The sequence below is a fragment of the Astyanax mexicanus genome, chromosome 16 (genome assembly GCF_023375975.1).
Source record: "Astyanax mexicanus isolate ESR-SI-001 chromosome 16, AstMex3_surface, whole genome shotgun sequence".
Lineage (NCBI taxonomy): Eukaryota > Metazoa > Chordata > Actinopteri > Characiformes > Acestrorhamphidae > Astyanax > Astyanax mexicanus.
This window is the reverse complement of record NC_064423.1, coordinates 29,829,352-29,853,336: the sequence shown is the minus strand read 5'-3', so window position 1 is coordinate 29,853,336 and position 23,985 is coordinate 29,829,352. Positions and strand designations below refer to the sequence as shown.

Sequence of the window (23,985 nt, the reverse complement as noted above, 5' to 3'; positions counted from 1 at the left end):
AGTAACATATCCATGGGTACCCATTAAAAATTCTAACTCTGAACACTGCCATTTACATGCAACTGATACCAATCAGAAATGGAAAGAGTGGACGGTCCTTCCTCCAGCCTCTGACACACTTTCCTGTATCATTCCAGACTCCAGGGTGTTCCTCTTCCTCCTACACTCAGTGTGCGCAGAACAACTATGAGTAGCTATGATTCACTCTGTTTAAATGATGTTTATCTTTGTTTACAGTTTGTTTACAATTTGTTTACAGCTTTAATCATTGTACTCACTAAACTTCCTCTCCCTTAGATGTCTATTGGGGCTTGGAGAGACTAGTGCATTATAGGAGTCTTCCACTGATGAAAAAACTGGCCAGCTCAGCTCAAGTTGGTCAATCTGGTTAAGTTCATGCCACCTGCTTCAGACAAGTTGCTCATGCTCCACTCCCTCAGAGATGGACGAAGAACCCTTAGGTGGAACCAGATAGCATAAGAGTATAAAGTAGTTTTTTTTTTTCTGGCAGACCAGCTTTTCAACCACCTTAGAACATCTGAAACCAGATACCAGCTAATCTTAAACTGGATTTTTAGAGACAAAGCATCTCTGGTGATGGAGTACCTACCTGATTCAGATGTACAAGTGAAGCCGTCGCCATAAAATCCCGGGCGGCACTGGCAGCTGAAGGAGCCCTCTGTGTTGTAGCACACGGCATCTCTGTGACAGCGAGCGGCCTGACACTCATCAATATCTAAAAAGCACAGCAAAGAGAAAACAAAAAATGAGAATATTTGCAATAACTGTTATATTTATTATAATATTTAGATTCATTTTAAAGTTGTGACAATTAAGAAATTAGGCATAAAAGTAGCTGTTGTATACTGACAATCCCAAAATGTTAGAATTAGTTTTTTAAATCATTGTGCCGATCATCCAATTTTTTAAAGGTATATACTAAAAATGGGGGAGGGGGGCTCAAATATACATATAACATGCAGACAGTCGGACAAGACAAACTAAAAACTGACTGAGAGTGTCAACACCACTTTTGATGAATGTGTTATTTAGCTATTTAAAATTGCTCCCATTGATGACAAAGATGTGCAAATGCACACACAGAGTTTTGCAGTCTAATCCCTGTAGTAAAATAAGTACCGAAGCGAATTAACATTAATCTATTAGCATTGTGCCTAATACCGGATGTGGGCTAGAGGCTACAGAATGATGGTGCTCCGTCCAGTATTTTTGGAATGAGTTAAGGAGATGTGGATGAGGTGGGGTTGTGATTATTTAACATCCTGACCTCAATAATCATTTGTCTTTGCAAAATGCAATCAAACAACAATCCTAACAACAACAACACTCCTAAAATCTACTATTAGGCATTCTCTGGACAGTAGAGACAGCTACTCCAACAAAAGATGGATAAACAATTTTTTCTGAAGGAATAACCCACGAACCAGTGTCTCACTATTTTATCAATATAATCTGTAAGCATTTTAATAATACAAGGTTTTAATTAGACACAACATAGTGCAATACAATGCAGACCAGTCGGATATCCTCAGAAAACGATTTCAACACAGCTACAGGAATTTGGGTCTTTGGGTTCTGTCCAAAATTAGTTATTACAAAACCAGGAGTGGGGAAGGGGAAATGGGGAATGGTCTGGGGAAATGGTAGAAGCTAAGCACATCTGCAAAACTTCCCCTCCCCAGAGAACTGGAGCGTGGGGGTGCATACAATGTACAGCTCCTCAAGTTTCTGGACAGTGAGTTAGTGGGCTGATACAGATAACATTCATGAAGATGCTAGTGTGTCATATTTTTGTTTCCAGCTAAAAAGCAGCAAGCTTTAGAGTTTTCACACTTACTAGCAACTAATAGTGTAAAAATACAGAAGATATATTAGATGTTTTAAAGTTGACTACAATCTTAAAGAGGGTAATTCAGCCAAAAACCCTAATTACACAATCTCACTCTTTTTCCAGACAATGTAGAAATGCTAATGGCTGACATTTGGTGCTTGTTGCTTGGGTTTTGACTGGAGCTACAAGGCTAATGTAGCTAACTAATGATGGAAATATATAGTCACCAAAATAGCCACATACAGACAGCATAGCTAAATCACTGCACAATGACAGCAAATGAAGTCGAGCCATAAGCAAATAATGTCTCTTTGGACAAAAGCGTCTGCCAAATGTAATGTAATGTAATGTCTAATGAACTTTAAGTGTTTTCTGACACTGTCTGACAAACTGCTGTCTTTAAGCATGAACAAAGATTCGTTACACAGCAAAACACAGTCACTTGTCTAGATTACATACTTTCGTTCATGCTACAGAGTTCTTTGAACAATGACTTAGGAGAACCTCATGTTTGACTGGAGATGAACTAGATGTAAGAGGTTTGTTAAGCTTTTGTCTCTCTTAATGCCAATAGCAAACTAGCCAAAATACAATTAACACCAATGTTAAGTTAATACAGTAAGCTTGTTATTCCTGTATTTTCTTCATTAATCTTTATTAATTAATGTAGATCAGAGTGTCTGGTAAAGCTTTGATTGTTCCTTTCACTATTAGTTATTTAAGCCTCATTTTTCAGCGCTGCAAACATATAGTGATCATAATAGACGGCCTACCTTGACACTTCCTGCCATCTCCAACGAAGCCTGGCAGACAGGAGCAGATGTAGGCGGAAGCCCCTGTGTAGCTGCAGCGTGCACGCTCTGGAACATCACAGTCATGAGTCCCTCTCAGGCAGTGATCAACAGGATGGTCCACTTCTACAGAAAGAACAAACACACATGATAATGATCAGGACAAAAGTAATCAAAAACAAGCTCTTAAGCAGAAGTGTAAAGTTTAAAGAGGGTGAGCTACTTTAGAAATCTGGAGATATCTATATTAAATACTGATACATTTAGAAGATGTAGAAATTGGGGTCACATCTATCTATTTCAGCAGTATAGTGATCCATAATTTAACACTTCTTTGTGGAGGGTTAAAAGTTTAATCATATTAATGAAATGCAGGACAGCTGTTAGTACAACAGTTAGTACAATTGTTGTGTGTACAGTCTTATTTTGGGAAGATCACTGATATTGAAAGTAAAAGAAAAAGTCAAATGCGAATACAGAATGTAAAGTAAAACTATTCTAATAAGGCTTCATACAAAACACTACACTTACGGACACAGGTATGTCCATCGCTGGCAAACTGAAAGCCCTCCATACACTCACAGCGGAAGGTCCCGGGCTGATTGTTACAGATGGCATGAGGTCCACAGATCTGAGGATTCTCCCTACATTCGTCAACATCTAGGAAATGAATAGGAAAGTTATTATACAATAACTTGTATGTGCAACACTTCTATTAGATAACATCAAATAAATACCAATAGAAAACTTCATACACGTGCCAAACTTGAGATCAAACTATACCATAAGCAAACTGTATAAAGTTTTTAATCTGTGTTTGAATCTCCTCAATTATACAGTAAATGCTGCATGTGATGCTCCAAATAAGCTGGTTTTGCTTATCAGTCAGACTAAAACGGAGGCCTTTGAAGATCATAGGAGAAATCAGTCAGTCTCTGACCAACCGTCTGGCCAACATTTTCTGCCACAGTCTGACAGTCTGAAGTTAATTGCAAACAGACAAAGCTTTAAAAAAAAAAGATAAAGGGTGGGGAGAACTCCAAACTTCCCCCTACTTCCCTGGGAATATAGTTAACTTCTCAAATTTATACCTAAAACAACTCCTGCTCATGATTTACAATATGGACTATGAATGGTGCAAATAGGTACATTTTAAAAGGCTACAGATAGCCATATTCTATTGGTAATACTTCTCTACATGGACCAGACTGTAGCTATGGATGCACTAAAATGAGAATTATGCCGACTCAATCTCATACGCCCTGCCCACACTGTACACAGCAGCCATCTCAACATTAAAGACAACACTGCAATGTGGATCAGTTGATCCTTGTTTGGAATGAATTATTCAGTCTTTTTCAGTCCCAACATTAAAACATACAGTGGATTTACAGTGTATTGTATTTAATTTAAGATGAAAATTAATAATATGCATTATTACATTAGTACTTTGAAATACTTTGTGTTTAGTAAATAAGCATGAGGCAGAGGCTGAGGTTCTCACCTTGGCAAGTGCGTCCATCTCCTGTGAATCCTGCTGCACACTCACAGGTGAACTGGTTGCCCTGGCCTGGACGGCAGATGGCAGTGGTGTCGCATCCATGTCTCCCAGTGAAACAAGGGTTCTGCTGTGGGGTTCCACCTGAAAGAGCATCCATAGCATTATAAACCAGTCTGAACTCGATAGTCTACATGCAGCCATTATAAAACCCATATACCACATTAGAAAGTAGTGGTTAAGGGGTCGCCCAGTCTGTATTCCCAGACTGGTTTATACCTAAATCCATATGAAGCTCAGTGAATGCATGTAAATTTTGCAGCTGTTTTTATTTCTTACAGGAATTTAACCCATAAGTGCCTAGACCAATTTCTGAATTTTGATACCAAGAACAGCTTTTCATTGTTTTTTTATTGTGTTCTACATGTCTAAATATTTGAAATCCTGATGTAACACATCACAACAATTTCATAACTTATAATTTAAAGTGCTGTAATGAATGTTGCACGTCTTTTAAAGGGTCTGTGACACATACATCACCACAAGCTTTTTTGGGGTCAGGACAAAATTTACAAAGATAAGAATACATATACAAAAGTGTTGGGATGCCTGCTCAGTCATTGTGTATGTATATATATATATAGCTTTTGTTAAAATAGCTGTCTCTACTGTCTAGTAAAGAATGTTTTCTCCTAGATTTTAGATAATTGCTGTGAGAATCTTATTGCATTCATCAACAAGACTGTTAGTGAGATCAGCATGTTAAGATGTTCACCACCGCACCTCATCCCACACTCCCTAACTCACCCAGAAATACAGATTGGAGCATCACTATCATTCCAGACAACACAGTTCCACAGCTCCACAGCTCAACACTGGACGGCTTTATATCCCTATACCTCATGCCTTGGAATTAGGCATGGTGCCAGTAGGTTTACATTTATGTCCTCTAGCTTTTGCATGTCTGTGTCAGCAATGGGTGCAACAAAAAGCAGCTGAATACATTCATTAATGAGGGTGTGGCTTGTACCTGCTACAAAACCATCTATATACACAAGCTCAGGTTATAAATCATCCTGCATGAACTGGTAGGGGTTGGAAAGGTTGTTTTGTGGGATTTACGCAAAATCACATCTGATCCCTATTAGATGTTTTCTTTCCAAACAGACAAACATGAAAAACAAATGTTCATAGTTTGAGGTTTTAGGGGGAGCAGCTTGGCAAAGTGTGCCAAGTTTTTGATTGGTTAAAAAAAGAGCTTAGTCAAATATTAACCATAATCTAAAAGGCTTAGTAGGTTTAATTGGGAAAAACAAAAAAAAACAAGAAAATACTAAGAGATATTCTGTCACACAATACTTCATGGTCGCATCCCAAACAGGCCGGATCTGCTGAATAAACAACATGAGACTAGTGGCCCTCCTGGTGCTGGGAGCAGACATGTTGCCTGGCTGAGAGACAGCTGCTTATTACAGCGCATGTTTGAAGTCTCAGCCCATCCAGGCCCCCCAACAGGAAGTCCTCCACAGATGTTAGTCCTCACTGGCTGTAAACTCCAGCTGAGGCAGGCCTGCTTACATAACCTGGCCCTCATACCAGGAAAGTTACCCCTAAGCCCCCCCAGTTGGCTACTCTTGTCTTGGGTCTAATCGAAAACTGTATGCACACGGTTAAACACATCAGACCACATACACTAATGCAGACTACAATCCGGGTCAAATGTATTTTTTCCAGTGTAAGCATGGATAGGTTAAACTTATTTTAAGACATCCTGTTTCTAAAAATATTACTTTAATTAAACTCACATTGTGCCTAAATTGTGAGTTCATTGCATTGATTTTTTTTGCTATATTAACTCCTTTGTACAATGATTCTACTTTAAATGCTTGTTTGTAAAGCTTATAAAAATCTGGCCAGGCAGTTCTTCATGACGTTTTATGAAAACTGCTTGGCCTTAATGTTATAAGCTTTATAATTGAGCAAAATTTTTAGAGCTGCTAACGTCTCCATCTACGGGGGAATGACTACACACTAACAGGGAGTATCAGAAACTGAAGGACACACTCAGTAGGTAAATTAAACCCATTTGAATGTATGTGGCCACAAATGTTTAACTAACTAAAATGTAGTTGAGTAATTCCTGGTTTGCAGTAAAGAACAATGTTTGCTGGTAACAAGATGCCTACTTACTGATAGAGCCAACCTTGTTGGTCATGGCGTAGCGAATGAGCTGGTTGGCGGAATCGTACATCACAAAGACCTGATCAACGCTGAGCTGCTGGCTGGATGGGAGGGGGCGTGAGGCCTCGGAATGGGGGCAGCTCTGGAAACTAATACTCTGCCTCCATAGGTACATCAGGGTCTGCACAGAACCATCAGGGAGAGTGACCGTGTAATCCCGTGTGGAAGAGGAGGTGATCACTAAAAGACAGACAGAGAAAAAAGAAAGAAAATCAGAATGAAAGTACAGGAAACAGATGTTTTAGTTCTCATTCAGATCCAGAATCAGCGCAGGTGGTGCATGTTTCAAATTACTGGCCGTACAATGAGCTGGGTCGGCTGGGAGTCTGTAAAAGGAGACTACACTGAGGTGTTGTTTATATATCCCATAATGTTCTCTAATGGTCATCTGAACCACTTTTGCAATATTTGTCCAAACCAAATGGGATGTGTTTTCTCAGGTCAAGTCTTAACGTAGTTAATTAAATGTGGAATTATTTTACAGAACTTGACATCCACAAACGAAAAGTAATTTATAGAAAATTTTGAAGCTTCTCAGGCTCTGTGGAATTTTCCTTGACTCAAAATAACTGTATCTGGGTCTTGTACCTTATCTCTAGCACACACCTGGCATTAGGAATGATCCTAATGGGTTTATGTAAATCTGTTCCAGAGAGTCCTATTCTATTGGCAATACAATGCTGACATACTGTGTGAGTGTATGCATCTGCACACCTGTTTCAGCAGCTGAATACTGAATGCATTTATTAGAAGTAGTTTCAACAAACATATGGATACACATATATGGGTGACATACATTTTACTCCCTGTAACCCTTAATATAACTGGTTGGCTCATTTGTCACTTTCTAACTTGGTTGATAATTAATCTGTGGCTTTTATACCTTCAGTTCTCCTCAAGTCCCAACCAACATGAGCTCTCCATGACTCTAATGACCACAGGAAACCAGAAAAATGTTGCTTTTGGGGGGTCCAAGATACTTATAACCTTCTTGTTGCACTTAAGATTAGTACTGAGATTAAATGTGAACATGATTCTACTGAACGAAAACAAACCAAAATACAAATATTCCCAGAAATCAGTAGAGCTCTTGATGGCATGGGCGGATGAAAAGATTTATACATAAAATGTATACAATAACTGTCAATAATTTCAGAATGGCTTAATAAAATTCTTTACAACTGCAGTTCTAAAGCAGACTCACAGTTGCTGGAGTACTGATAGATCTCATAGTAGGGCTCAATCTGGACGGTGGCTCCTTGTGGCACCTCCGGAATCCTCCCATCCAGCTGAGTGCTGACCACCAGGTGATCGTGCTCATCAATGCCTTTGAATTCCTGACTGATGGTCAGCTTCTCGCCGCCCGGCTGGAAGGTCACCTCGGCCTGGCGGGTGAAAACGCCTCCTGTGAACAGAGAAGCGGAGAGGGGTGAGAGACGTTCAAGCATATCAGAGTGTGAGGCATGACCTCCAGCATGTGCTTTCACTTCAAACAAGGCCGCTTCTGGGGGACGAGAAGTCAGCTGGAAGCAATGTGCTGCAACAACAGCTGAATGGAGAGCTTTGTTCACAGAGCAGAGATGGCTAAAATGAACTCGCACACATCATCCTCTGGCCCCTATATAGACTGAGAAATCAAAAGAATCTGAAGAGGATCCACTGTGTTTTTTTTTTTTTTTTTAAGAAGTTTCTTCCTAGAAATGTGTAAAGTTAAAATATTGATATTAAACCACATATAGCATGGTAGTTGTAGAGTTTAATATACTATGTAAACACTGTTTTGCCCTGCCTATTTACAACAAGCTTACAAGTAGTCTGTAATGCTAGAACAGAGCTCACTAAGACTAAGAAGAAAATATGTATATATTGCCACTGTCACAAAAACCTTGTATCTTAAAAACAACACATTTACAAGAGAAGAAAACATTTTCTTAACTTTCTATGGACATCAAATGAAAAACATTTTGAAAAAAGTAATTTTGGAACATTGCTATTGGCCCACTTAAAGGAAAACTTTGGTGTAAAATTGACTTTTGGTGTAGTAAAACATGATAAAATCACTGAACTGAAAATATCAGTTACAGCAAAAAGATTATTAGGAAGCCAGTATACTAAATTCCCACTAAATTAAAAACATACTGAGACCAACTGAGACCTGCCAGCAATAAACAGCTTCTATTTATAGTCAGTGTTTCTTTCTTACCAATAACGCTGAAGCCGTTCTCATAACCCGGCTGTTCCAGGGCAAAGGCCCAGCCAATAACTCCGCCAAGAGAGGAGAGAGGCTGCAGGGAGGGCCCAACGTTGTCTGGGATGGTGCTAACTGCTACATAAGCTCGGCCATCGTTGGCGACCACATACGAGTGTAAATCGTTGTTGGAGAACTCCACTGGAGTGCGGGAGCTGCCGACGTAGATTCTGCCATTCACTTTCCCATTCATTCTCTGGGGCTTGCCTGTGGGATGGCAAGGAAAGATACATCTTAGTTGATGATGCACACAATTTCCATGAAGATCAAAAGGGGTTTTGGCCATAAGATACAATGACAAATTAGGTAACTGCCATTTTAATATAATAATTGATTAAGTAAGGAATCCACAATGATACATAGGTGGTTTAAAGATACTACAAGATAATGTACATGCAAGTATTTTACTGTACGTCAAATAATTCTTATTCATTTTTGGCACTTATTTTATTCAGTAAGATGTTTTGCATCATTTCGTGATCATGGCAGGATTCTATCTATTTTGTATTTGTTTTGCTATTTAGTGTTAATTAATGTTAATGTTTTTTTCCATGGCTGTTTATGTTTCCAGTTTATATACATGCATTGCATATTCTCCACTTTATTTTTCTTCCTGTGACTCGTCCAAAAGTCCAAACCATCTAGAAAAGCGCAGGCTGTGGTTTACGACCCCTTTCACACCTGCTACTTTGGTTTATACCAAATTGTAAATTCAGAAGGTCTGAACATGGGCTGAGCAATATTGTCAAAAAATAGATAAAATAAAATTACACATCTTGATAATCTTCAGATATATTAGCGATTCTCGATTACAATAACATAGTTCTTACATTACCATCTCAGTTTTTTGTATTTGTAAACAGACAGTTTTTTTTAACATACAGCTTCCATATTAACACTGTGCAAACAACATGCTAGCTTTTATTTCAATTAGCTAAATTTAAGGAAAGAGTTCTTAACAGGTTTCTGACTGAAGAAAATGGCTAAATACTAAATATATTGCTCTGGCAGCTTCTATTTGTAAAGATGTACAATCTCCATTGTCTTATTTTAAAAATCGCATTAAAACAGCAATTCAATTTATCAAATTAAATTTGATTATCCTCCCAACACTGGTTTAAACCAAACAAGGTTTCCACACTTTTAAACAGACTTTAAACGGTCAGTGTAATGTTTATTAATTTAATTTTGACCGTTTGAGGCTAAATGCAACAGAAAATTGGATGTAAAAACATAATATCACTTTTGTAGTTTAGTGTGCAAGAAATATGTTTTTATAAGTTTTTTCATTTCTGCCCCTCACAATCGGAATTTCAGGAAAAATTAAAATAATAATATTTTCTTTATTTTGTCATTTTTCTATTTTTGCAATTTGCAAGTTGGATTACACCATCAGATGTGTGTTACAAGACACAAAATGGACAAATCGGAAAATTTAAGATTTACCTTTTCATTTTTCTGTGAAAGACTGAAATGGAAAAACTAGATAATTTATAATTTGGATTAAAAAACAGTTCTTCTTCACTATACTAAATGGAAGTATGAGTAGGTTTTATACCCAATTTTCTATTTTTGAATTTAGCTTGATGCGGTCAGAAAACTAAACTGCTAAAAGTTACACTGACCTTAAACAACCCAGAAAAAGGAAAAAGGACAGGTTAGCTAGGTTGGGTTAGGTGTTGTGCCGAAAACAGACTCCCCTTGGCGTGTCGACGCTTCACGCAGCAGTATAGACATAAACGCATAGACTGGGAATTCAAGTATTTACTGTAACGGAAGATTATATATAAACCTTATTTATAAACATCTTATTTATAAACAGAAATAAAAGCAATCTGTGGGGTCAGCTGTTGGGGGCGTGTTCGCGAAGGGGAGTCGGATTTTGACAGAGAGCTAGAATTCAGCACAACACCTGGTAAAGCACCTCAACAAACTCACAACTAACTAACATTCTACAAACCAATTAAATATGAAGTATGAAGAGACAGCTCACATATCAAACAGCAGAACTTACCATATCTAACCAGCACAGTAACCTTCTTCTGATATCAAAAACCAGCCATTAATTCATCTCGGAAATCAGTTAGCCTCCAGGCTAACACCATCCAATCCGCACTGCTGTGAGTTTGTCTGTTAGCTAGCACTGAGCCGCTAGCTGCATTCCCGTGTTCTAAGGTAAATAACTAAAGACTGACGCAAACCAAAGTCCTAATCCACATTTAATATCAAACCCCAGAATCTACTAATATAACCAGCACAGCGCCGTCCATCTGTTATTAAACACCAGCCATTAATTCAGCTCAGAATACAGTTAGCATCGCCAGCTAGTAATTAGTTGTTAGCACCGTCAGTTAGTCATTAGCCATTATCGCTAATCCGCCAGTTTATTTTCATAATAAGAGTCCCCGGACAGATAATATAAATTAAAAGGTGTATACAAAAAACACATAAGGCTCACAGTCTTTGTTTCCCTTATTTATATTATTTGTTTTAATATTTTATTTTGCTTATCAATTTTAATAATACATTATTATTATTATTATTATTATTATTATTATTATTATTATTATTATTATTATTATTAATAGTAGTGTTGTTAATGCTAATTAGCTATATGTTTTGTACTGACTAAAATCTGCAATAAAAATATTTGTCAAAAAAAGGTAACGACTGTACTGACTAAATGCAGAACATTCTTTTTTTAATTGGGACTTTAATAAGTTTAATTATAATTCTGATAAGATATGCATCTCATTTAAAGCATTTTAAGCAGGGCTGTTATATTGTATTAATTAAGAATAAATAAATCAAAATAAATAAATAAATAAATAAATAAATAACCCTCAGTGTGTGTGAGCATCTTCTATAACTGTATATTGTAATTTTTACGTAAATAAAGGTGCACAAAAAACGTATTGTAGAGTTGTTAGATATATACAGTGTTTACAGCACATTTTTTACTGACTGATGTTAATAACAAGGAGCTTTAATGCTAGTCATTCATTTGCTCCTCAGCTAAAATTCAATTTAATTCTATAATTTAAAATACCTTGACGATGAATGCGATTAAATGTAGATTAATTATTAATAAACAAATGTAGGTCACTTAATCACAGAGAATTGTAACGTATTTGAATATTTTTTTAATTACCAGGCAGCACTATTAAAAACCTTAAAAATTCCCTTAAAAATGTGGCAAAAAAGAGATAAAAATGAAAAAAATGAATCTGTCATTACAGATAAGCTTACCTTCAGCAACACAGTCCTTCCCGTTGCCGTAATATCCAGGCTTACACTGGCAGCAGTAACCAGTGGCATAATCTATGCAGTCAGCAAAATTCGAGCACTTATGTCTGTTGCTGGAGCACGTCTCATAATAAGAAAACACTGCAAAACAACACAAAAGGCAACAATGGTAGAAATGAAAGACATAAGAATGATAACTCCTCACAACTTACACAGGTATGGACCTTTTTAAACTATTTCTGCAGGTAATCAGCTTTTTATTGTCAGTATTAAAACGCTACTCACCATTAACATTAAGGTCTTCATCTGGTTCCTCCACCACGACCACCTGAGGGTTTATCGGCTGGGCTACGACTGGCTGAGCCCTGGGGGGGAATGGGTAGCTTGCTCGGGACTGAACGGTGAGCTCAGGGACTGCCTCCTCATGCAAAATGGGCTCTTCTGTTTCGAAAGATGTTTCTGGAAAAGCTGTTGATGTGAATGTTTCTGGAGGGAATGTCTCTTCTTCGTAAGATGGGTAATCTGGGGTCTCCTCCTGTTCTTGGTATCTTGGCCCTGGAGCATCAGGGATGGCCTGGTCTGGTGAACTCTCCTCTGGGGTTACCGTGGAGACCTGACCCGGTATTACAGTGTCAAAGGAGGAGGAGGCGCCGATCTGGTACACCCACACACCACGCCTTCCTGAATTAGTTAATCTGTAAGAAAAAGACAGCGGTGAAATAACCTTTGTGATCACTTATGGAAGCTGGAATAAGGAATTATGTAGTTTTATATGTACTTCCACTCTATGTACTATTGTGTAAGGGGGTATTTCAGCCTTGCACTATGAAGGTCTTTAGTTCAGTTTTGAGCACAAATGTATAGAGTGTTTCATTTTATTATTACATTTAATTGACTGAAGTACAGGAAACTATTTGTTGATGAACATACTGGAAAGAAATACGCAGTAAAAAAAGTAGTAGCAATTTATTAGTAAACTATTAATATATTCTTTGCAAAGAAATAATTACAAATCAGCATTTTAAGCTTCTACTATTTGGCTACTAATTAAGTTTTTAATATTTGTAAGGGACAAATTGCAAGTGAAATATGTTTTTTAATAATATAATAACATTTTAATATTTTATTAGTTTGAATAATAGGTCAAAAAAGAACGATTTAAAACTTATTTGTAATTTTGGAGACTAAGTAGGCTTTTGGGAAACACCTGCAAAACTCTTAGTTACATAATTCTTAAATTACTGTAATTACCATAAGTCTGTTAATAACTATAATTAAGTAGTAGTATCAGGACATTGCATCAGGACATGCATTTCACACTTGTTCAACAATAATTCCATGTATTTAGTTAAACTTTTTGTTATTATTAATATTATACTATATTTTTAAGCACTTTTCAGGCTCATAAACACACATTTCACCTGGATGTGAGTCTGATCAAAATAGCTACAGATAAAACTGATTAAAATATTTGTATCTAATAATTTTCAGCAATTGCACTTACTCTGTGAGGTCTCTGAGTGAATCCTCATTAGTGGCGACTTTGTAGTAAGGACCCTGAGTACTACCCCAACCAAACCAGGCTTGAATTTGACCTTGGCTGAAGCCGACCTCCGCGGGGGTACTTTCACCCTCTAGAAGAGTAGAAAGGTACTGCAGATCATCTCTTGGGTAGAGCAGGATGGCGTAGGTGGTCAGCTCCATGGAAGCTACAACCAATTGGAAAGTGTTTCTCTGTGAGAAGAAAGAAGGAATAATTAGTTTAGTTCTCCAAGAATAAAGTCAGTACATAGATTGAGTGAAAAACACAAATAGTTGAATAAAGATGTCCAGCTTAGGTCACAGACGGCTTTAGTCTTAAAGTATAGTCTTAAACCAGAAATGCACAGAAAGAGAAATGTTGGTTTGAATCACCACATTCTGGTTTCAGAATCTTTAGCATTTTATTTTTACAGGAATGTTTTACATCAAAAACTAATAAATCCTAACAATTATTCAGAGCGTTAGGGAGCATGATGAAGAACGTACCTTTTTAAGCACACCGTCTCCTCTCTCTGCAGCTCCACGAGTTGCTACATTCTCCCAGGTAACAATAAGGGCATGAGTGAGGTCGACCTCATCGTCTTTGGGAAAAGCTTGACCAATCTGTTCTGCAATCTTCTGCAACACATCTGGATTGGTGTCCTGTCTATACAGGACATTTCCGATGCCATCGCTGGTGTCCAAATCACCAAGAAAAGCTGCGATCATGCCAAATTCCACAGGCATTTTTCCCAAATACTCGGACTCAGCCGGAGGTTGGCTCATGGACACAAAGCCATTAGTATTGACCTGCAGGCATAACATAACACATGTGATGGGATTAGCCAAATGATACAATATGAAAATGAGACAACAAAACATAACAGGCTGGAAGATACAGATATGTTCAGTATGCATGTCCTATGAAATCGGTTTCATTTTTCCCCAAATTTTCACCATTTTATTTTTTCAGATTTATTTTTCCCCATTCAGATTTAGTTTTTTTTACAGATACTCCAATCTGTAAAAAATGTAATTTTCCAATTTTCCTCTCTATGTGCTCTTTAGCACATTGCTCTGTTTTGTCTCCTCCCCAGCCTTAGAGAGCTTCTGAATGTTGGTTTTGATTTATGTTTTAATAATTGCCCGGCTTTTAGTAAATGCAACAGTTTCATACCCTTACAACACAAAGAACCATGTAAAAGTTTTGTCTTCTCTTTCAGCCTCTCTCTCAAGTTCAGCTGCTGCTTGAATCAGTAACGCTAGCTTTAAAACATCTGGGTTCTCAGGCACATCCACCCTCGTGATTGAAAACAGATGCTATACCTATTTGCTGCTTGGGTAACAAAAAAGTCCATTACACGAATCCCACGAATTCAGCTTATCTGTGTTCTCTCCATAAGGCTGTATGTTATGTATGTTTAATTTAACTTAGTTAGTTCCTAGAAAGCAATGTGCAGCATGACATATTATTGTAGAACATGAAGCTAAACTATGTGCTGGGTTCAGACTGGACCCAAGTATTTACAAAACCAACAATACTCTAACCAGTAACAGATGATGGGAATTTGCTTGGGGGTTGAGTGTAACTTCCACGAAATATACAGTTTACAGTAACATTCTTTGGGCAGTTGTTGGGAGAGTTAAGTGCAGGGGAGTCTGTGTCCTGCTGGAAAATGAGTGTGCATGTTCTAAGACTTTAAGCAATGTGTTAACAGCTACCTGTGTGATGAATACGTAAACACACATTAAACTAAAAAGGCTTTCCAAAAAACAAAAACAAACAGTCTGACACCCTTTAACCAGAACAGGAGATCCTGACTCTGATCTCCAAAAGCCTTTGATAGGGGGTATTATCATTTCCTCTTTCTACAAAAGGTTTTGGACAAGGTCATTAGAAATGTTCACTCTCTGCTGCAGTGACTGTCTCTAATCTTCAGGGAACACAATCCATTACATTTTACAATACGGCTGCAATAATTTACTTCAATGATTGAATTTTTACTTTGAGCAAGAGGAAGGACAAAACATGAACATCTCGTCACAAAGAGGTATGACTCGTTTAAAAAATTAATAAGTGGTGGTAATTTGACAGACAGATAAACAGATAAAATGAATTCTAAGTATTTTTTGGGTGGGATTAGTTTCACTCGGGGAGGAGGGATTTGCACGGTATAAGAAATCCTAGCATAAAAATCTGAAATGGGAGTGGCTACTTGATTTACACTCCAAAACAAGGGGCTATAAACAATATAACAAACTTCTGTGGTAATAATATAACTGTAGTTTAAAAAACATAAGCAGCTACATGTTCAGAACCCATATGTAGTGTACAGGCTAAACTACACAATCATAAGCTACAAGAGTGTTCTGCCTCTGAGAAATCCTGTAGCTTGTCTTCTGGAAACTAAACTAAACACCTGTTTGAATGCCTCCATACTTCAGTAAAAAGCAGAAAGAAAACGTCCACAGTATTCACCAGAAAATTTGACCACATTTCAATTCAAATTATATTAGTTTATGGTAATTTTTACAGCTTTTTTCCCTCTGATAAATATCTAGCAGGTTTATTACCTAGACTGGTCTGCAAAACTAAATCTGCTTATCCTGGTGAAAGATCTCATAATTTGTGACCGCATGCCCCTGAAAAGTCATGTAGTGTGCAAATCACAACCATTTAAAGACTCACAATTACAAAATGTGTAATATAAGGAGTACAACAATCTGACCATATGCAGTGTGTACACGGTATAACATATACAGTACATCTTTCAGTCAATTAAAGACTTCTCAAGGCAGTAATTTGTTGGTTCAGGGTGAATTAGGGTCTGATCCAAAGTAAGCCAGAAGTTGGGTGTGGGGTGCAGCAAGGACAACCAACAGAAACATGGATAAACGGCTGTATGAAGAATGATGGCTAAAGTAACACAGCGATACGAGATGTTTTTTCCGTAGCTCTTTGATTACAGTTCCTGCCAACTACAAGAGCAGGTAAATAACGTTGGTGCCACCTAATCTAATCTAATCTTTTTTTAGAACAGGATTTTGAAAATAAATAAAACACTGAGACTAAATATCCACATTTAGACAACACGGATTTTGCTGTTGCTGTTTTTAGTGAAATTTCCTGGAAAAGTCAGTACCTGGAAGAGTCAAAGATCTTCCTCGGTCCTGCATAAGCTGTTGATTTTCCAATTAGGTTAGTGGGCCGTCCTGGCTTTTGGGCTACATTCTTTGGATGTCACCATGTGTTTTGTCCAATATGAGCAGCATGGTGCCCTGTTCTAAATGTGGCCACAACCTTTCGTCCTTCAAGAGCTTTTGAAAAGCCAGATACTAGGTCTAGATTTTTCATCAGACAGTTCTGATACTGCACAGTAATATACACTGAAATACCAAAGTCAGTAAAGGATAGCAGATTGTAAACTGCTGATTGTGTTGAGAATTGAGTTGAGAATGCTCAGACCTGTGTGAGTTGTGAGGTTTTATCTTGTGACAGGTTGAACACTGATAGTGGGTGCATTTAATATTGCTCAGTTTATAGTGGACAGCACAGTGCAAATAGAAAAGCACTGTGGAACTAGGCAATAGGCATTATACAATGGATATATGATCTGGCCTCACTTAAAGTTGAACTAGGTTAAATTTTCTTAATGGAAACTAGATCTCTATTCTCTATTAGCATGAAGCGTTTCTTTTTGTGCAATTGTACAGACAATTTCAGAAACCTGTGTCTGGTGTGTTTACAATACTTTATCATAAATTAAAATCACTCAGGAAGCCTAGACCCATTATTTTTATGAATATTTATTACTCATTGTTCAGACGCCACAATATGATTGGCTGAAAGGCATTCCATGAGTGCCATTATCAGCCAGTAATGCACTGTAACCAAAGCTATTGTTTGTAAATATATTACTCCGCCACATACAGGTAACCTAGCAACGATGCAGCGCTTACCAGCCGAACAGCACAGCTACACATGAAGCAGCAACGGAACTTTTTAAACTTACGGAGTGTTTAGAACCAAACAGATCGTATTTTCTCATTCTCTTTAACTCAAAATCTTTCAATAAACAGCAACAATAGAACTGTGGCCTCGGCACAGCAGTGCCAATATTATACATTATAGCACGAACCTAGAATGTATTATTGCTTAAATAATGTTGTAATTATTGCAAATTATTGGTTAACAGTTTAATTTAGCACAGGCTGTGGTATCCCACAAGGCTCTGTTTTAGGGTTTATGAAGCTGATGCTAACTGTTGCTGTAGTAAAACTCGAAGGCCCATATACTATACTGTAAACTATTTTAATTATTTTGTAACAAGAACAAAAACAAAATAAGTTTTAGGTCATGAGCTAAAGCATGCGGAAAGGAGTCAGCAAATACTTTGCATTCCTGCTGCTTCCAAGGGCTCCCACCAAATGACCCTGAAGTGATGCTGATTATAGTCTGCGAGGCTAATAAACCCGGCTGGAGTGTCAAAGGTCTCAACATGGGAGTTCGGTCTAATGACACGCGTAACTGCACCAATGACCAAAGCAGCTGATGAAAGGGAGGCATGCAGTCGTTTCACTTAAGAGTCGGCTTCAGAAGGAATCACTGGTGGAAGTGTGGTGGGGAACTGGTGGAGCTCTGCAAAGCTTCAGTGAAGCAAATGACAAGACGGACTCTTATTAAAGGCTTGGCACACTTTGAAATGGAAGCGAAGCAGAACAAATCAGAGACCACCCTGCTGTAAACCATCACTGCGCTCTAAAAATGTGAGGAATCCAGAGTATGGCCTTGAGAACACCAGCTCAGTATTATAAGTGACTGCAGGGCTCTACAGTATCGAGGAGGTGGGACATTTGAGAGAGGTGTTAAAAGACGAAGGTGCCAGATAATGGAGACCATCTGCTTTACAGGTTCTGTACAATTATCCCAGATGTGTGAGCCTGATGAGGTAATACCTTTTGTACAGGTGGTGCCATCAAAACAACTGTGAAAACTATACTGACATGCTAAATTATACTAATTATGTGTCTCATGACATAGACTATTGCAGCAGGACACTGTTAGTCACAATCATAACCACATACTGCACTGTCCACTGTGGGTGGTAAATTCTAGTCTTTTGTGAGGTATTTCCCCGGTACACAAATTATACTGTGGATTGAGAACGTTAAAAAACATAAGCATACTTACTTAATTCCATAAATTGAATGCCTTTTCCATTTGGCACCCACTATCAGACCTCACTCTAAATATGATGATTCATCTCACCTTGTCATACTGGCCAGAATTGTGCCAGCATTAATCACAAGATAAAGTCTCACAACTTATGCAAAAGTGGGCATTCCCAAGCCAGCTTCTGAGGTATTACTTAAAGCCTAACACACATACAGCTATTCTATTAATTTTGTATATGGAAGCATATCATACCATCTGTCAAACTTGGTAGAAGCAGTTTTAAGGCATGAACAAACATAGCTGCTAATGGAACTGAGTCCCTGATGTTTATTAATGGGTTGATTGCTGATAAATATAGCAGAATAAATTCTAATGTATATAAAGCCTAATAAACTTGGTTCAACTGCAACAAAACTTGGAACAAAGGATGAAGCTTTATTGTACAGAGTGAAAATAAACCAAAAATATGCTGCTAACACACATCAAGAGCATATGAAGGCAAAGAAATTGAATCAATCACCAACAATACAGAGCCTGTTAAAGACAAAACGGAAGACTGAGAAAGAACCACCCATAGAGACCTGAAATATCATCTCAAGGAAGGAAACTCAACAACTGGGGAATTCCAAGTGTTCTAGACTACAGGATTTGCATCCAAGCACTGAAAACAATCTTAAATGTTCAATTTAAGCCTGTAACATTCATGAAAGACACATATAGTAAACTATTTCTATTGGTCTACTTATCAGGAAATTCTGAAACAATGTGGCAAAAACTGTCAGATTCACATTATGTTAAAAAGTGAAGAACGTCTGAAATGGAGATATAAGTTGTGCAGCACTGATACGTACAACAGCTGTAATTCCTAAACTGAATTAAACCCCAAATCCATTGCTCTGGGTGAAAGTCCCAGTTCCTACATTTTATAAATGTTTATGTATCTACACTGGCACATATCCAAATGCAAACCCAGACTTTCCATATTGGTAAATCCTTAATCCAAACTACATGCTGAACTCCTCCCACACACCACTATTATTGCTAAAGAACCAAACTGGACACTGAGCACGTCTCCATGCTGACAGACTCCATGTGGGTTAAGGGAGTAAATTTGAGTTTAGGCCAAAGCCAGGCTTTAAGATTTAGATATGCCCTGGCTGACCCTCCCAGTGGAGCGCACAGGAATTCAACCCTGACCGCTTTTAATCAAACCCCCTCTCCTCCCAGCAGGATCCCCAGAGGGGGAGGTGGGCCAGGGAACGCTTCAGGGGAGGGCAGGAGATAGCAAAATCCAGCTGGAGGAGGCCGGCCACAAAGACCCTCAGTGAGGCAACACAACCTCGGCCTAAGCCGTATCAGAAAAAAGCGGCGCTGACTGCTTTGTTAAATGCTTTTTAGATACAAGATATGCAAATGAGCTTTGTTGGGATTGGCTGGGGTGTAGTGTGTCTTATTTACACTGCAAAATGCCTCAGCTGTAAAGCTGAAAAACATTAGCGGACATGGCCGGACCACTGTAGACTAAACAAAAACATACTATATTGTGGCTTTCGGACAAGAAATGTAGTTAATTTCTACAAGAAATGTACTTAAAATGCTACAAAATTACTAGGGATTAAATCTTTTTACACTGACTTCCATTAAAAGTAAAAAAGGTTTTTGGTTTTTGTGACATAAGTAAAGTAGTAAACTCAACATACTTCAGTTTAATATTAATATATAGACTGTTTGTATACAATGTATACTCCAGTGGCTCGTAACTATAATTGCTCTCACTCAATTTTTATTTACTATGAACTGTCTAGTAATAAATGGAAATTCCAAAAGCATTGTGGGAGATTGTAGTACCATTAAAATAAAGTTTAAATTGCACTTTATGTTTTGGACACAAATAGCTGACGTCTTCAAAAGTGCCCTAAAACGTAAATAGCAAGTCACAGCCTGAACATGTATCAAACTGATGTCATATTTAGGGTCATGGGGAAAAACTGTTTAAATGTATTTTTTGGTTAAAGGGAAATATGTTGTTGTGAAACATCCCTTCTCCCTCATCAGTATTACACATTGTTGTTGTCACATGACATATTTTATTTGTATGTGTTCTTATAACTAATTAGTTGAACTGGATTATGTTATATTTGATTGATGTTTATACTTTGACAATACTCTTGATTCTGCATTAATGCCACTTTGGATTTTTGGCATTTTTGACATGTTATTTTAGAACCAAAATCTGAAAATATGCAAAAAAGGAGACAGGTCAATGTTTATCCATCATAGCGAGGGTATGCAAATGTGTGTTAATTTTAATGTTTATATGTGTTTGGAACACACTGTACTTCTCTGTGTTTCTCTTTTGCTTAGTGATGTTGTTTCACTCCTCTGTCTTTTATAAAAGGTATTCCGTCAATTATCAGATCACTGAAATAATCAGCACTGACGGCCTAGACTTGTATCAAGTGTAAAAGAAGTAGATAAAAAGATACTTTTCAGCTAGTGCTGTTCTTCAGTGGGCTTTGACTTCTTGGCTCTGTGTAAATAAGATATTTTGGGCAAAGTGACCAATGTAAGGATTCAGAGTGGCAAAAATATTCATTCTAAAAAAATATTTAATTCATACTTTTTCACACTGCATTTAATCTGGGCTGGACAAGCAACTCAATCTCCCAGAAAGGTATCATTGCAGAGAAGCCTCTTATACGACGGATATTAACATGCACTGGACGTCAAATGTCAGGTTCCCCCGGAAGACCGGCTTAAGAACTGAAATACTCTTAATGAAGCTGAACGGTCCTCAAAAAGGACAGGAAGAAGCACTTAAACAGGCTAAGCACTGCCTGCTTCAGAGAGAGAGCGGGGCGGAAACTCGAGCTACTAGGTCTATACATCTGCTAGAAAGCCTTATCCTCAGGCAAGAGCTGAATGCATTGTGTGTTAGAAGACATAGCAGTGTGGCGTGGTGTCGCCTGTCTGCACACAACAAAGGCACTTAAGCTAAAAACACTCTTTGTTCCGTATCTATGTAGCATCTTGGAGCTGGAGTACAGCGTGGTGCCCCCCACCCCACCCCAAATCCCCAATCTAAACCAGAGATCTGCTCTCCCGCTCTCAGACCCTCAACGACTCCAGTATGAATATCCGTGCTTGTGGATTCTCAGCAGTTTAACTTTGTTACGTGATGCTGTTTAGCAGAGAATTGATTGCTGTGTGCTTCTAAAACCAGTTAACAGTGTATTAGTCCCAGTGTCATTGACTGACCCTGTGGAAGCGCTCGCCGGAATGCAGCCCACTATCAGTAAATGCGGGGGGATGAGTAAATAAGGAAGATGTTGTTTGAAGGGGGTTGTGTCAACATGGTGGGGGGAGAGGGGCCCAGACAGAGAGTACAAAGAGTCAACAAAGTCAAAGCCCACTGAAGAACAGCACTAGTTCAAAACTAGTCTTTTGTCTACTTCTTTTATATTTGTTACAAGTCTAGGCCATCAGTGCTGAATATATAAGTGATGAGTGATTTTTCTGACAATTCTTTAAGTTAAAAAAACTATAAAGACTATAAAATGTTCTTTTAAAAACAATACTTGTAATATTAAATATTGAATTAACACATATTTACTTGTCATGAAAAAACCTTGTCCCATCCACATTTTTAATACTTTAATAAAAAATCAAGAGTATTTTCAAGGTGTAAAGACCAACCAATTCACATCTAAGCAGTCATGAAAATATATCATATTGTAATATATATAATAACATCAAATGTAAAGCAGCAAATAACATATTACAAGTAAGGCTCTCAAAACATTACTCTTTGCTTACCTCTATATACAACATGGACAACTGACATCCAAATGAATCCAAAAAGCCAGAGACAATTTAACTTGCATTTTCACATTGTTTTTTGGACTCCTGGGTGGTGCAACAGTCCATTTTATCTCTTTTATCAGGAGACGGTAAATTGATTTTAAAATGAGGAGAAATAAACAGCTCTATGTAGCACCAAAAAGAACCATTCATAAGTATTTGAATCTGTTTTCACCAGAAGTTATTTAGTAAGAAGAAAATTCATGTGTATTTTTTAATAAGTAATCCAGGCTGAAACACTCCTTTAGAGTGAAATAAGTGAAGCTTAACAGCTTCACAGATGCAGGCTAAATATGTGGATGCGTGTAAATGTGTTGTGATTTGTTACATCACAAAAACAACTAACTCAAACTGGGCTATTTTGGCTTATTTGTATCTATATGCAAATTGTATCACCTACCTTTTCATCTACCTCAACATACTAACAGTGTGGAATATAATCCACTGAGGAGAAACACAATGTGCAAAAAAGAAGCTAATGAATAAATTGATCACATCTAGCACTGGTTGACTTTAGCATTACCTCGTAAGTTTATCTGAAGCAGTCTCTCTTTCTCAACACTTTCAAAACATGAAAACCCATGAGTTTAATCTATACTCACTAAAAGACAATCTCAGTTTGCTTAATTTTACTTTGTGCCACTGTAGTATTTTTTTAGCATACTGGCTCCCAGTTTACGCTGTTAGCATACCACTGTTAGCAATTAGCTACAACATATCAGCCAATGCTGGTGGTGTTTAAAACCTGACAAATCTGAATCCACAATACAACAAGTTAGCAATAAAACGGCAATATTTACATTCTCTCCATGTCAATCCTGTATAAATGATTTATAAACTCACTCAGATGAGATTACTGACTTTAAATCTAATGAATAAATCAGGGATCAAGGCGAGAAGTGTCCTGCCTAATCTGATTTGCAAGAAAAGACTCTTTAAACAGGGTTCAACAATGGAGGCGGAGGAGAGCCAGCCACAGACTTTATGTCTTCTCCCTCTTTTCACTCCAAACAATCACTAGGAGAGGGTTAATTGAGAAGTGTGGATTGGACCCTAGGGGATCCTAATGTTCGCGTGTTCGCACTAGACTGAACAAAGCAGTAGTCCAAGCACTGTTTGTAAAAGAAAGCTGATCACACAGCAATCAGTGACAGTCCAAAAGAGATCATGAGTAAAGAAAGGGAAGACAAAGCTCTTTCACAGCAGTTCAGTCTGGCAGCGTGTGCTGAGAACACAGGAAAAGAAGGAGTGGGAGAAGGGTCCTGTTCCATAAAGCCCAGAGAGTCTAGAATAAACGACCTCAGCTGTGCGGAAATCACAGCAGTGACTAATGACTCCATCTATGGAGAGACTGGTACTGAGAATAAATATTTAGCTCTTTCTCACTCGACTTCTTTTCCTTTTCTGAATGACTTTACAGTGCAGAAAGAACGAGACAATGAGTAAGAAAGAACAAGCATACAGTCTCCCACAGTATTGTGACTATATACCGACTAGCACTGAACAGCAATGAATTGACTAGCATTATAATAAAACACAATATTCCGAAAG

At 37.8% G+C, this 23,985-nt stretch overlaps 1 protein-coding gene across 1 annotated transcript in view; it reads right to left on the bottom strand.

Moving 5' to 3' along the window:
* The window catches only part of nid1a (nidogen 1a), a 37,406-nt gene that overhangs the window by 10,349 nt on the left and 3,072 nt on the right, over positions 1-23,985 (bottom strand). Inside the window, exons 2-12 of the mRNA XM_007246127.4 lie at positions 13,905-14,207; positions 13,381-13,610; positions 12,162-12,571; positions 11,880-12,017; positions 8,586-8,837; positions 7,587-7,787; positions 6,332-6,562; positions 4,148-4,285; positions 3,175-3,303; positions 2,626-2,769; positions 611-736 (exon numbers count right to left, since the gene is read on the bottom strand). Of these exons, the coding sequence (XP_007246189.3) occupies positions 611-736; positions 2,626-2,769; positions 3,175-3,303; positions 4,148-4,285; positions 6,332-6,562; positions 7,587-7,787; positions 8,586-8,837; positions 11,880-12,017; positions 12,162-12,571; positions 13,381-13,610; positions 13,905-14,207 (2,302 nt within the window). The remainder of the gene's footprint in view (positions 1-610; positions 737-2,625; positions 2,770-3,174; positions 3,304-4,147; positions 4,286-6,331; positions 6,563-7,586; positions 7,788-8,585; positions 8,838-11,879; positions 12,018-12,161; positions 12,572-13,380; positions 13,611-13,904; positions 14,208-23,985) is intronic.